Here is a 13,787-nt window from a genome sequence, read left to right on the forward strand (position 1 = left end):
TTCGGAGGTGAGAAGATCCGTGCCGGGATTGACGCTAATCTGAAAAGGGTATCGCTTGGGGAAAGAAGAGGGTGCAAAAAGAGATGGTCCGTGCACAGATTTTGAGAAGCTCAAGTGGTCTTGAACCTAGGCACAGATAGGCTAAACCACTTTAGGCAAAGGCTACAGTACCCCACCAGCTGATAAGATTGATCACCATAGTCACAGCCTTTTAACGCTCTGCAACTGCAGTCATCAACCTTTGCACAAGCTCCAGGGTTATTCAACATCGACTGCTGCGAGATCCTTGGCTTCACTTGGAAGGCTTGGCTGCACAGCAAAGGCCCGACGTAGCCAGCTCTTCTGCAAGAGTCTCGTCTACAAATCGTTTATCAACCCAACGAGTTCCTAACCGAACTACCCTCGCTAGCCCTCACCGTCAGCAACCTTCAACTGAGATGACATTCTCGTGGCTATCACCTCTTTGCCACGTTGATTTTTGGCCAGAGCCGCTCTTCTTTACGACGAGATAACTCGGTCGGTTATGCCAACATGGCCGCACCCCAGGTCTTGTCTCGCAAGGCAAACGGCGTACTACCCATCCCAGCCAGCCAGACAGGGAACGATGCGCCCAAGCCAGCTAAGAACAAATCGTTGATGGAGGGAGAAAAGGTTGTAATTCGCCGCCTGCCCCCCGGAATGACCGAAGAAGAATGTCTGCAAATCCTAGGCGGACAATGGCATGCCGGTGCTGGCAAGGTCGGCTGGTTCTCGTTCCATGCGGGCAAGATTTCGACCGAGTAAGTCCCTCCAACTGTCGCACCAGCCCGCGCTTTCGTTGTCTGACAGGATCAAACAGCCCCTCGAAGCCGTCGAGACCCTCGCGAGCCTATCTACAAGTCCTGAAGCGAGATGATCTGATGGCGCTGTCGGAGGTTGTGAGGACAGCCACGTGGGAGGACGCCAAGGAAAGCTGGACGAACCCCGTTCTCATCGGACCCCCAACTACAGAATTCGCTATGTACAAGAAGATTCCTAACGGGAAGCGACGGAGTGATGGGCGACAGGGCACGATCGATCAAGACCCTGAATTTATGGACTTCCTCGAGGCGCTCGCAAACCCAACCACGCAAAAGGATGGCGAGAATGAGCAGGCGGCAGATGAGGATGCGAAGTCAGGCTCCAGAACGACCACGACACCCCTGATTGACTACCTGCGCGAGAAGAAGGCGAACAAGGCGAAGGAGGCGAGTGCTAAGGCCGCTAAGCAAGCCAGGCAGGAGGCACAGGGCAAGGGCAAGGGATCGAACGGAGACGACTCAAAGAAAAAGTCCAAGTCGGATAAGACTGCCGAGAAACCCAGGGAGACGGTGAAGATATTGACCAAGAAAGCGGCGACGGAAGCTGCCGCCGAAGCAGCCAAGGCAGCTGCGGCGCAGATCACAGCTTCGAAAGAGGATGCACCTAAGAGCCGTAGAGCCGGCATTGCTGCTGCCGCTAGGATCCTTCAACGTGATCTCGGTCTGAGCCCTGGCAACGCCCACAGGAGGGCGCGACAGCAGGCCGCGCAAGCCGAGAGCGAGGCCAAGGCCAATGCTACCAAAGAAGTGGCCCCGGAATCGCCGGCAGCCCCCTCAGGATCATCATCATCCAAAGTTTCGAAGGATAAGGAGCCCGCCTCCACAGGGACCAAAGCCCAGTCGCAATCGCAGACTCAGCAGCCAGCCTCGCAAGGATCCAGAGGCAAAAAGAATGCCACCGCTTCAGACACTGGTAAGGGAAAGGGTCAGAGTGAGAATGCGAATCCGTCTGCGACCGCGGGCAAGCCAGTCGTCCTCCTGAAAAAGAAGGAGAAGGAAGACGCCTCGTCACCAGCACAAACTAGAGCCAGTCCCAGTCCTGCCATCGCTACTGCTGCTCCCACTGGACCGAAAGCTGCCAGCGGAAAAGGCACTCAAGCACAGGGCTCGAGGAGAGGCGCCGCCGCCGCCGCCACGCCCACTGCAGGCGCCACCAGAGCTTTCGTAAAGCACGCAAACCCATCGCAGGGTGTCACGGAGGCGCTGCTCAAGGAGGCACTCAAGGACTTTGGAGCAATCACGTTTGTCGAGATTGACCGACGCAAGGGCTTTGCCTACGTCGATTTCGCCGAGCACGAAGGCCTCGCCAAGGCCATGGCGGCCAGCCCCGTCTCTGTTGCCCAAGCCAATGTCCAGATCCTGGAGCGCAAGGAGACGAAGAAGAACGCTGGCTCCTCGGCGGCCGGCGCGAGCAGCGCAAATGCCAACGCTGCTGCGGGAAGCTCGGCAGCCACCCCGGCCACGCCGACCACGCCGACCGCCGAACAGGCCGAGCAGTCGCAGACGCAGCCGCCGCATAAGCGAGGTGGGAGGCGTCGTGGCGGTCGCAGCCGCGGCGACGGACAGAGCAAAGAGGGCAAGAACGCCGAGGGTTCGAAGGGCGCATCCTCTGCTGCCCCTCCTCCAGCGACGTGATGATCTGATCGAGCCGACCTAGTCTGTCTTAGACAAGTTCAAACATCTTATGCAGCAGCTCTACATCTGAGCGCCGAGCTGCCCTCTCGAGTGCAGTGCCAGGGCCAGTGTTCTCAACTCATGGCATGTGCAGCTGCCCCGTCTCGTCCACGAACAACATGGCTTTGAGACCAGTGGGCAGTGTCGCACGGACACCCCACCTCCAAGGAGCAAGCACCGCATGGGATAGCACCCCGCCAGACCGTGAAGAATGGGAGGGAGAAGCGATGATTCAGATGAATAATTGGACGGTCTCGGTGCCTGGAAGCAGGCCATGTCTCGCATAATCGAGCATGCCAAATCATCCAAGCAGGCACATGCATCCAGCTTGGACGCACCGGTTTGAGGATCCAGTGACCGGCGTGGGATTTTTGCGAGACAAGGAAGAGTCACCACATCGTCTTATGCAGGCCGTCCGTAGGCTGATCATATGGAATCAGATTCAGCTGCTATGCACGGTTGGTATCTCTAGTCAAACAATCAAAAGTCGCCTTCGCAAGTCTATATTGTGGGTTGAAACCTTTCCCCTCCGGATCCCCCGAATACATGAGTGATGCAAAACAATACATGATGGTATATCCCTAGCCATAAAGAGAAAAAAAAACGTACAATCAGACTTGCCCCATATAAACAAAAAAAAACGCCTTTGCAAGTCGCGCCCGACTTTGTCTAGTTTGCCTACTCCGCCAATCCCCCCCCAGAACAGTGAAACCCCTTATTTTTGTCTATCTACTTGTGAAAACAAAGAAGGAAATGCATGGTGCAGGTGGGAGAAACAAGCGTGCGTGCGGAGAATGGGGGGAAGAAGAAGAAGAACAGGGGAAAGCCCGCTCGCTACCAATGCGAGCAGGACAGACACACACCCGGCGAAACAGCCACACGCCCCATCAAGGCTCCCTCGCAAAAGATTGCATCCGGGGAGCGTGTGGATTGCCGCGCGGGGGGCCGATGGGAATGCATTGTGGTTGTGTGTGCCTTGGGATCGCAGCCTAGATCAGGCAGGCAGGCAGGCAGGCAGGCAGGCGGGCGGCCTTTGAGCAGCTGCCGAAGACCTTTCTTCCCTTGTGGGCTGCGGGCTTCCGTCCGGGGGGGAGCTAAGGTGGGTGGGTGGCTGCCTAACGGCCCGCGTTTTTAGCGGGTCTTTTTCCCTTCGGGCTTTCCCGCCGGTCGTCCCACCCGTGGCGTGCTAGGCCGGGCGGAAGTGGGGGTTTAGCTTGCCTGCCTAGACAGACAACCGCCGCCAGCCTGAAAGCTCCGGCGACAAAAAGCGAGAGAGGAGAGGGGAGATGCAGAGTGGTGAGGGTCCAAGAGTGTGTGTCTCAGTGGTGTGGTGTCGGCAGGTGGTTGTTCGAAGGCAATGGCCGATTGCCCCAGGAAATGCTCGTGAGGTTTGCGAAAGGAAGGGGGGTATCTCAGTAAAGAAAATGATGAAGGGCCGGTCGTGATGCAGAAAGGATCAGAGGAGAGACGTAAAGTGGCATGCGCGATTTGGGGGGGTGGGGGGTATTATAGGACCCTCCCCGACATCGCGGAAAAACGTAACTGTTTCGCGCGCGCGGAATCATCACCTCGGATAGCGAGAGGTCCGGCTGCTCGAGTGGTGCTGCTTCGGGAGCGGGGGCGGCGGGTAGTAGCCGGCCGGCTCCTGGTAGTCGTCGTAGTAGTCCGGCACGGCCTGCTCGGTGGTGACGGAGATGGTGGGGCGCTCCGTCCGGGGGACCGAGGAGAAGGTGGGCTCCTGCGCGTAGGCGTACAGCGGCGAGGCGATGGGCGTCGTGGTGTAGGTCGCGTACTGGGCCCTGGTCGGCGAGGAGGGGCCGAAGGGCTCGACGTAGCTCTTGCGGCGGGCGCGCGTCGACGACGAGGGCGCCTTGGAGGAGAGGGAGGTGGCGTCGCTCGTGGCCTCGCTCGTGCTGCTCTTGGACTCGAAGCGCTCCTTGAGGCGCTCCTTCTGCTTCTTGTCGCTGTCCCGGCGGCTCGACGACCGGTGCAGCTTGGTGGTGGTCTCGCCGCCGCTGCCGCCGCTCGTGGTGGGCGAGCTGGCGCGGCGGGCCTCCTTGAGCTGGCGCTTGAGCAGCGCGACCTCGTCCTGCAGCGCCTTGTTCTCGTCCTCGAGGTTCTCCTTCTCCTCCTCGGCGCGCTGGCGCTCGACGTTGCTCTTCTCGACGGCCGACTTCTTGTCCTTGAGGATCTTCTTCTTCTCGTCCTCGAGCTGCTCGTTGCGGTCGACGACGCCGCGCCACGAGGCCTCGCGCTCCTTGAGGGCCTTGCGCAGCTCGGCGATCTCCTCGTCCGACTGCTTGGCCTTCTTCTTCCAGTGCTCCTTGTTCTTGTAGACGCTCCGGTAGGCCTCCTGGAGGGACTCGAGGTCGTTCCACTGGTCGTCGGTGACCTGCGCCGCCGTCGCCCGCGGGCTGGCGGGGTCGCTCAGGGACCCGACGCCCGAGTCGCTGGCCTGGCGCGAGGATCGCGACCCACCGGGAGGTGAGTCACGAAAGTTGACTTTCCTCCTGGAGTCTCCCATCGCAAGAGAGGAGGGGGGGGAGGAACCAGTTGTACGGCCTGGCAGCCTTTAAATAGGTATAGTGCTTCTTTTTCTGCTGCTGCAAGACAGAACGAAAAGGGTCTGGTCTGCCGAGTCCGGATCGGTAGGCAGGCAGCTCATGCGCGGTGGAAGGCAGAGGAGAGGAATGCAAGGCTTGCAGAAGGGTGTAAGTTGGGCCCGAAGAGGGGGGAGAAATATGTGGTTTGTGCTGATTTGACGGAGCAAGCAACCCTGAGAGGGTTCAATGCAGCAATACCCAAGCTAGATATAAGGGAATTCTGGAAATTGAGGGAGCTTGCGCGGAAATTGGGCGAATTGGGCACTGCCTTTGACCAGGGGCCGGGGACAAGGCTGTGGGCAGGCAGAGCGTGGAATGCTGTATCCGATCGACTAATACGTGCGGGAAAGGGGGGGCTTAGGCTCAGGCTTAGGCTTAGTGCGTGTGGGTGCGCAGTCGACGCTTTTGTCGTGTGGATTTGGCAAAGACTGGTTGGGCTGCAACCAGGAGTAATATAAGGACAGGGGATTGAGCCTAATGGGAAGCCCAGGGAAAAATTTTCTGGACAGCAGAAAAGGGCGCGTCCCCAAGGAACCAGGCCTATAAGAGAAAGTATGGGCCCCGATCAAAAGGGGGGTGCCTGTGAAGGTGAAGGAAGATGTGGTCTTATAGATTATGCTTTGTTGTTATTTGCGTGCGTGCCTTGGGGGGGAGGGGGAGGGCAGAGCAACAAAAATGCTGGTTGGCGGAGAGAGAAGTGGTAAAGTCGCGATGGTAAGTGGTGGTAGTGCTGGTGGTGGTGATTGTGGTGATTGTGGTGATTGTGATGGAGTGTGGTGAGCAATGGCGAATGGAAAAGAAAGGTGAAAGAGACGCCGGTCCCCAGATCGTCTTTGCAATTCATATTTATTCAGACACGGGCGACACTTACACTCAGAACCCTTGGCCATGATGGCATTGTGAGATGGCTGCTGCCTTGGGTTCCCTATTCTCGTTGCGACAAAAGAGGGAGATGCGAACCAGCTGCCGACCGACCGGCCTCGCTCTGTTTTCCATGGGGATGACCTGAGAAACGAGGTCGAGGGATTCTCAGTTGCGCATCGAGAAGACTCTCTCCCCAAGGCAACCGGCCGCCGACTAGCAGGGTATGCTCGGCCAGAGAAAGTACCAGTACCAGGAATGCGGGAGATGGTCCCGATGACGAAGGTCCAAGGTCGAGTCACCACACAGACGCAGGGAGACCCTTGCGTCTCGGGCCCTTCCGCCGATGCAGCTTTGCAACACAACATCCACAAACACAGAGACCTGGCCAAGGACTGGACAGGACAGGACGAAGGCGAGTTGTACGGGTACAAGCGAAACACGCACATGCGCATTCCGGCTTTTTCTTATCCCATGTCGCTTTCCGCTTCCCTGTGTGGAGTGTGGGGACAGACAAGAGACAGAGAGACAGAGAGACAGAAGAGACAGACACAAGACAGTGGATGAGGGGGAGGGGATGGAGGAGGGGTGGTGCTCCCACGTCCGTTTCAGGCCTTGCGAGCATGCCATCATGATTGCCATGCCATGCCATGCCATTCCAATCCCCTCCCCAACCTGAAATTCTCCGGCATTCACTTCACGACCATGGCAGTCGATATTGTTCGGCTGTTCTCTTTTCATTCTTCACTGTACGTACAGAATACAGAGAGGGAGGAGACGACGACGACGACGACGATGCTGGCCATGGACATGAACTTGCCGGACCAGCTCGTGGTGGTGGTGGTGGCAGTGCCCCTCAGCGTCGTGCACCCCTCCCCTCCCTCTTCCTCGTCCAGCGACAGCGATACCTCCACCACCATCACCTAGGGGAAGAGCATCATCATGCCGCTTGGCTGCCCAGGCACCGCTGCCTCTGAATGGTCCGTCTGGCTCTGCTCTCACCGAAAACCAGATTGTTGGTGGTGTGAAGCAGGAGGGTACGTTCCCTTTCAGCCCCCAAATGCGGTCCGTCGTCGCCGCCTTAGCTGCTGGGGTACCTAGCGGTCTGCCTACTTACCCAGGCAGTGGCCGTCGACGTCAAGATCGGTCCAATCGCCCTCGTTCGTTCTGTCGGTTGTGAAGGCAGAGAAGCAACATCGGCAGAAATCGTCCTGAAGCACGAAAAAGAAAAACATGCCATCGGCGCGGTGGAGCACAGAAACAGCATCAACTGACCCCCAGGCAGTGGGCGGTCACCACACACATCCTGAACTGGCTTGCACGCACGCCGCCGCCGTCGAGCTTAGCAGATATGAGTCACAATCCGGATCCTGTCTGAGCCGCGGCGCCATGATAGGCATCCCGAGGCCATGCCATTCCGCCAAGCTAGACGACACGCCCAAGCATCTCCCAGCTCTCCTACGTACCTATCGTACCTATCTTCTCACATCGGAAAGAATGGAGTGACAAGGGGAATGCCGTTGTCTCTTGCTTCCTCCGCCTTCCACGCGTCGTCATCCTGGGGGAAGGGGGGACTGTTTCCCTTGTGCGACAAACCGCGGTGGCTTCTTCTGACAAATATTGACGAACTGCGCCGTAGGCTGTCTCGCAGGGCTGAACGAACTGTAAGTGCGGGCAGCAAGAAAAGTGTTTACAAGTACAGAAAGGTGGGACTGGGGACCACCCAAGCCAAGCGAGTTGGAGAATTGATACAGTGGATCCCACGGGGATGGTACCAGTGGCGGGCAGGCAGGCCAGACGGACGGACTGCACCGCCCCCCCTGCCCCGGCATCGGGATCTATGCCCAAATCAGTAATTGTCATCTACCTTGACAGCATCCATCCATACTCCGCACACGCGCCTCTCTGCTCGCAACAATCCCATACCTACAGCGTAGTTCGCACTTGTGCGGAAATGATACGGCACGGGCTGGGACTGGCTGGCCTGGCTGGCCGAACAGAATGCAGAGAGTGCATCTGTCAGTCGACACTGGCCTGGATGGCCTATGGGAAAGCAGCGTCATTTCTTCCCGATCTGTGTCTCGATCACTACCTAGCACATGTAAAGAAGAAGGTGTTGCTGTGACGGGCAAATCCCGGCTCTCGGAACTGCTGTGCTGCGAGGTACGACGACTACCTTGTCTGTATGATGGATGACGGCGCCCCCCAAAAGAAAACTCCCAGCCAACGAGCACACAAAGGAATGACACAAATGAAAACAAAGCTTGCCGAGAGAGTGATCCCGCTCGATTCGCCGTTTCACACTGGATTATGCCGGCTGCATGCAATATCAAATTGATGCTCTGTCCTGGCCTGCAGTAACCACCGACCGGAGAAAGGTCAGTCTCAAGGAGTCAGTCTCGACGACTAATTTAAGTCGCCGCCCATCCATCCAGTCCGCGCGTTTCGTTTCTTCCCTGGGACTACAAGTACTCTAGCAAACAAAACCTGACAGGCATCCACTCACTCATACACGAGATGGTATTTCGTTTCGACTAGCGGCGGGCCTCCCGCAGCCCTATGCATAAGCCCGCCCTCAACTTGTCATCCATCATCCCACCAGCTTTGGTCCGCTGGTCCTGCAGATCGACGTCCTTGGCGAACCCAAGGCAACGAGCAGGGCTACTGTGCGTAATTATGCTCGCTTGATTTGGATTTCGAGAGGCATCCACGCTTATTGTTTCCCATGCATGCATCGACATTGGAACAAGAGGCCGTTGTTCTGCCCCCCACTGGCTCGCAGCGACGAGGAAGCGAAGTCTGTATGATCCCTGCAATTACAAGTACGTGCTAGTCAATGGGGGGCCATGTCTAGAACGGTCGGACTCGAGAGATAAAGACCCGTCCAGGCATCCATCTATCATAGATACCCCTCTCACGTCCTCCTCCGTGCTGGAGACAGTCTGGCAGTGCCGTCTAACTACCTATGCCGCACCCCATCGGAAACACTCGATAGTAAGTCAGGTAGGTGCACTCAAGCCAGACGTCAAGGCTGTGTCAATTCACAAGCAGCAACACCCCAGTGCATGACCGTAAGCACTTGAACCTCCCTTGTGCTCAGCGCTAGCAGGGATAACGATCTCTCTCTCTCTCTCTCTCTCTCTCTGTCTCTCTCTCTTGCACTCTTTTCCAAGATCACGCCCACAATGCCTTCCCGTTCCCGTGAGAGAGGCGGGCCCCATGCTAATCGCGCGCGTGATGCGCTTATCCCCCCTCCCTCCCTCCCCCCCCAGCAACGCACCCTGGCTGCTGACTGGGATGCCTTAAGCGCAGCAACAGGTTTTCGCCTCCCCGCCAGCCTCCAGTATATGACCCCATGCACAAATGTACGACGAGGAAGCATGTCTCTCTGTCTAGGTTTGCATTTTCGAGAGTGGCCTGCCTTGTCCTGTCAGCGAGGCTTTGGGGGCCGCATAGCTGATCGACGCGTAGGTTGTAGAACGCGCGTTGGCTGCCTCTCTTTTTTTCTTTGCTTGTCTTCTTTCTCATCAATTGATTTTTTCCTTTTTTTGGCGGCCACCGGGTCATTCGTGTAGCCCAACTGGGCGCCTCTTGCCGGCACTCTGGTAAACCGTGTCTTGATGCCGGGAATGATCTGTCGGGCGGAGCCACGTGCAGCTGTCAGATGTACATACGGGAGTAGGGATGTCTCACTGCAATGTCCAGACAGAAAGAAGAACTCCACATTGAATATATTGCGACGACGTCTTTTCAATTACAACAGTCATATCTCTCATAGGAACTAAAAAAGATTGTCGGACGTATGTAAAGAAAATAAATGCTTGACCGGATATCTTCTCAGGTGGTTCAACATAGCCTTACTCGCTACTCCCGAACAAATGTACAAAGAAGGAAGTGCAACTCTATCATCGCTGTAGTTTCCAAACGCCCGTGATGTAATAATCAAGTAGTCCGCCCAGTCAGTCTTCCTGCACAAAAATGCCACAAGTAACCATGTCGGGTTTCTAAAGCAGACGATGGCGGTACAGTATCCGCTCGTACGCCTCGACCTTGCGGCGCAGCGCGTCGTTGTCGTCGTAGAGGTCGTCGACCCTGGCCTGCAGCGCCTCCTTCTCCCCGTTGGCCTTGTCAAAGTTGGTCCGCATCGCCGCGTGGCGCTCAAACAGGCTGCGGTAGGACCGGTCCAGCCTGTCGTACCGGTCGCGCCACGACTGCCCGTCGGCCAGGTCGCGCGCCAGCTCGCGGACCCGGTCCGCCAGGCCCTTCTTGTCGTGCTCCAGCCGCCGGTTCTGCTGCCTCAGGGCCTCGCCGTCGTTCCGGGCCTTGGTGTACTTGTTGCGCGCCGCCCGGACCTGGTCCTCGAGGTCGGCGTCGTGGTCGACGGACCGGCGCAGCTCGTGGTTCTCGCGCTCCAGCAGCTGTATCCGGCCCTGGAGCTGGGGCACCCAGGCCGTCAGCCGGCGGACCTCCTGGTCGCTGGCCGTCCAGTTCGCCTTGAGGGCGTAGTTCTCGCGGAGCAGTGCCTCGTTCCGCTCGCGCAGAGAGCGCTCCCGTCGTAGCAGATCGTTCATCTTCTCGCTTGTACAACAGGAGTCATCATCGTCGTAGATGTCGGAGTGATGCTTGGGGTGGTGGTGGTGGTGGTGGTGGTTGTGGGAGTGAGAACGCTTGAGGACGAACTGGCGCCGGCCCTTTGGCGTCGTCTCCACGTACAGCTTTCCGGGCATATGACGGCGGAATGCTCTGGGTGAGGAAGGGTGCTCGAAAGCAGCTACCCCTGGATATCGCCTATGACAAAGAGGAGAGAAAGCTTCCGATAGACTATGGGTTGCTTGCAGGCCCTATATACCCCTGAGGAGGGCAGTGATAAAAGCGTCCACGGGGGTGGAAGGGCAAGGCAGCAGGATAAAGAGGAGAATCGAGGCCCGTACGCTTCACTTGTGAAAGCTCTCTTGTGATGGTAACAAGATGCTGTGGATATGCAGGGACCAAGTGGAACGGCTATGAGAGAGGGCAACCAAGTATGCGTATGCAAGTCACACTTGCAGGAACAGTCGTCGATAGAACGAATGAGAATAGGAAGTCTAGGATCGAGGCTCGATCGGTGGAGGCGGGGGCTGGCTACTTAAGAAATAGTTTGCTCCAGCCCGGTTTGGAGTCATGGCCAACACAGACACACGGGGAAACAGGAAGGACACGGGCAGTGAGAGCAAAGCAATGAGTCCTACCGACTATGTAGGGGAGGGGGGCGTGCGTCGACGAAACCACGAGGCGCAATCCGTGATGTCTTGTCAGGTTGACTCTGGCGCTGGAAAACAGAGACGCCTGGCCGCGGCCCACGAGGAAAACGAGGGAGCGAGGAAACGGGTGTGGTGTCAAACCAGGCAATCAGTCACTCTGGGACCCTCGGGGTGAGACAAGACATGGAAAGCAAGGTACCCGGGTGTTGGAGATGGTGGGCGGAAGGAGGAGAGAGGTGGGAAAGAGAGTGAGAGAGAGTGTGAGAGGCAGAGAAAGCGACAAAGAACCCAAGAAAAGAATGCTACCTGCTTTCTCCCCAGCAAAGGGTGGTGACAAAAGGAATAGGCATGTAAAGTGTGGTGTTGGTGTAAGTCGAGGTGTGTGTGGGAGGGCCGGAGAGGTACGGCGCGCGCGGTTGCCTTGACCGAAGAAAAACTGACGGTGTCAAGCCCATCAGGGAACAAGAGCCTGCGCACTACAGACCCGAAAGGGTTTGACAGGCTTGGCTACCGCATGCCATGGCACTGGGCTTATACACTGGCCATGTGGTACCATGTTGAGCGACGGAATGCGCAGCTGGGCAAGTTGATGGTGGTGTCGTGGGAGAGGGAGAAGGGGAGAAGGGAGGGGTCACTTGAGGCAATGCTCGGCGTGATGTCCGCTCTCTGTCTTTGTTCTGGGGGGGAGAGAACAGAAAAGTGTTACGATTCTCTCTCTCCCGCGCTGCAAGGCTGCTTGCAAGCCCCCCAGTCAAATTTACTTCTGCCCTTCTCACCACTTGGTCCTCCGAGCTGAGCAGATGCGGATGGGTGAGGCTGTGGGGGTGAGAGCTGACAACAACCTTGGAGAAGGCGGACGGGAAAGGGCAAGGAAGAAGACTGGCAGGGGGGGTCCCTAAATTAGGCGCCGGCAGGGCATTCAGTGGTCAGCCAGTCGCCACAGGTGTCCTCATTGGAGGCCTTGCACGCTCCAAACCGCTATTCGCCAGCGCTGGTGGCTCCCATGAATTGGTGGGCATGGTGGGTTCACTGCCACCATGGGCCGCCCACACAACTTGATCTGGCCAAGGCCATCGTCGTCATCTCCATCCAGGTCCCACGATCATGTAGTATTTGCACGACTACCAAATGTCATCATACCTGCTGTCCATGTTCTCCCATCATTGGATCATCCAGACCAGGCCCTCGGCGGTCTTTCCCGACCCGCACCCACCACCCATCACCGATTGTCTGCTGTCTCTTCTAATCTAAACATCACACCCGCAGCCTCGTCTCTTGCTCCTGCTTTACTTCACATATCCAGATAGGCACAATGGCGGGGAGACGACACTATGACAACGAGAGATATTAATAGCTGCAAGGTCCTTTAAAGGGATCGCAGCATCCAGAGAGCTCAAGGGGATATCAATGCAACGTCGTCGCCGGCGAAAACCCAGTTGGGGGCCAAAACACATGCGTCTCTCCAGGAGGATAGGTACCTCTTTGGTGAGCGATCGACGAACGACAAAGCGAGTAGAAGCACATGGACATCTCGGAAACGATCGAGTCCGAGACCTTCCCTTTATCATTTATGACCGCCGGGATCCCCGGATAGAAAGAAGGGCTGGCTGCTGTGTCGTTGCTCGAGGCGAAGCGCGCCTTTTCAAGTCTACGCGTCCTCCCACGATGACTCCCCGCGGCATTTCAGCCGCAGTATGTGGCTGAGGGCTGAAAGCCAGAGCTGCACCTCGTCTTGGACGGCGGTCTTGAGGGGTATGGTGTGTCGTCTCTTTGAGCATTCCGCGCCGTCATGAGCTGTTGCAATGGCATCTCCAGTCTGGATGCTCCTGCTGGCGCTGACATCTGTCAGCCATGCCACTTGCATGTATGAAACATCGGAGACCTTCAGTCTAGCACTTCCGCTAGGTAAGATCACAACCTGCAGGTAGGCGTCTTTCGTCCGTGGGTCCTGCACGCGCCGTTTTTCTTCCCGCTGTACTTCAAGTCAAGTCAACTCCTCGGGGGCCATGGGGCCAATGTCACAATCATGAACCGAACGAAATACAAAGTCTTCAACTCGTTGATGAGGCCACAAGAGCCAAATAGAAACCATGTTTCCTGTAGAAGGTGCGCAAAGGAGGGACATGAAGCGAAGAGTGGCCCAAAGGGACCACCACCACCTGGACAAGCCTCCTGCCACACAAGCAAGCTACCTAAAGGTTTTACACGACCCCCAGCCTTTCCTCGCGTGCGGCTGTTCATCATCTCCCCTGGCCTCCGCGTTTCGCTCGTGCCATCTAGTAATCTCGAAAATGGGAAACAAGAACTTATACAAAAACAGGTTGTGTCCTGCCCAAAATAGTCGCTGAGTGGAAAATTCGAATAAAAAAAAAAGGAGAATTATGCAGAGAAGCGCGCGTGGGAATATGAGCAAGGAAATTGTTGAAACGCCGTTGTAAAGGTTTTTGAAGCCACCCAGTAAAACACAGGAAAAAATCAGATAAATCAGCAAATGCTGGCTGCATTCGCAGCTCGAAATCGTCTCGCTTTCCCCTTACCCATGACCCAAGCCCGCCGTATCAAGATGTGGC

The 13,787-nt window shown here is 56.9% G+C and overlaps 3 protein-coding genes across 3 annotated transcripts; 1 reads left to right on the forward strand and 2 right to left on the reverse strand.

Moving 5' to 3' along the window:
* Positions 1-531: 531 nt before the first annotated feature.
* Positions 532-2,474, forward strand: E0L32_003252 (uncharacterized protein; the record flags this gene model as incomplete). Its single annotated transcript, XM_031137532.1, has 2 exons — positions 532-779; positions 839-2,474. The coding sequence occupies 2 exons, from the start codon at positions 532-534 to the stop codon at positions 2,472-2,474; spliced, it is 1,884 nt and encodes a 627-aa protein (XP_030998845.1).
* Positions 2,475-4,077: 1,603 nt separating this feature from the next.
* On the reverse strand, positions 4,078-5,037 carry E0L32_003253 (uncharacterized protein; the record flags this gene model as incomplete). Its single annotated transcript, XM_031137533.1, has 1 exon — positions 4,078-5,037. The coding sequence occupies one exon, from the start codon at positions 5,035-5,037 to the stop codon at positions 4,078-4,080; it is 960 nt and encodes a 319-aa protein (XP_030998846.1).
* Positions 5,038-9,981: 4,944 nt separating this feature from the next.
* Positions 9,982-10,704, reverse strand: E0L32_003254 (uncharacterized protein; the record flags this gene model as incomplete). The annotated part of the gene is made up of 1 exon (XM_031137534.1): positions 9,982-10,704. The coding sequence occupies one exon, from the start codon at positions 10,702-10,704 to the stop codon at positions 9,982-9,984; it is 723 nt and encodes a 240-aa protein (XP_030998847.1).
* Positions 10,705-13,787: the final 3,083 nt, after the last annotated feature.

Source organism: Thyridium curvatum (genome assembly GCF_004353045.1).
Source record: "Thyridium curvatum strain D216 chromosome Unknown NODE_14_length_560046_cov_85.173820, whole genome shotgun sequence".
Taxonomy (NCBI): domain Eukaryota; kingdom Fungi; phylum Ascomycota; class Sordariomycetes; order Thyridiales; family Thyridiaceae; genus Thyridium; species Thyridium curvatum.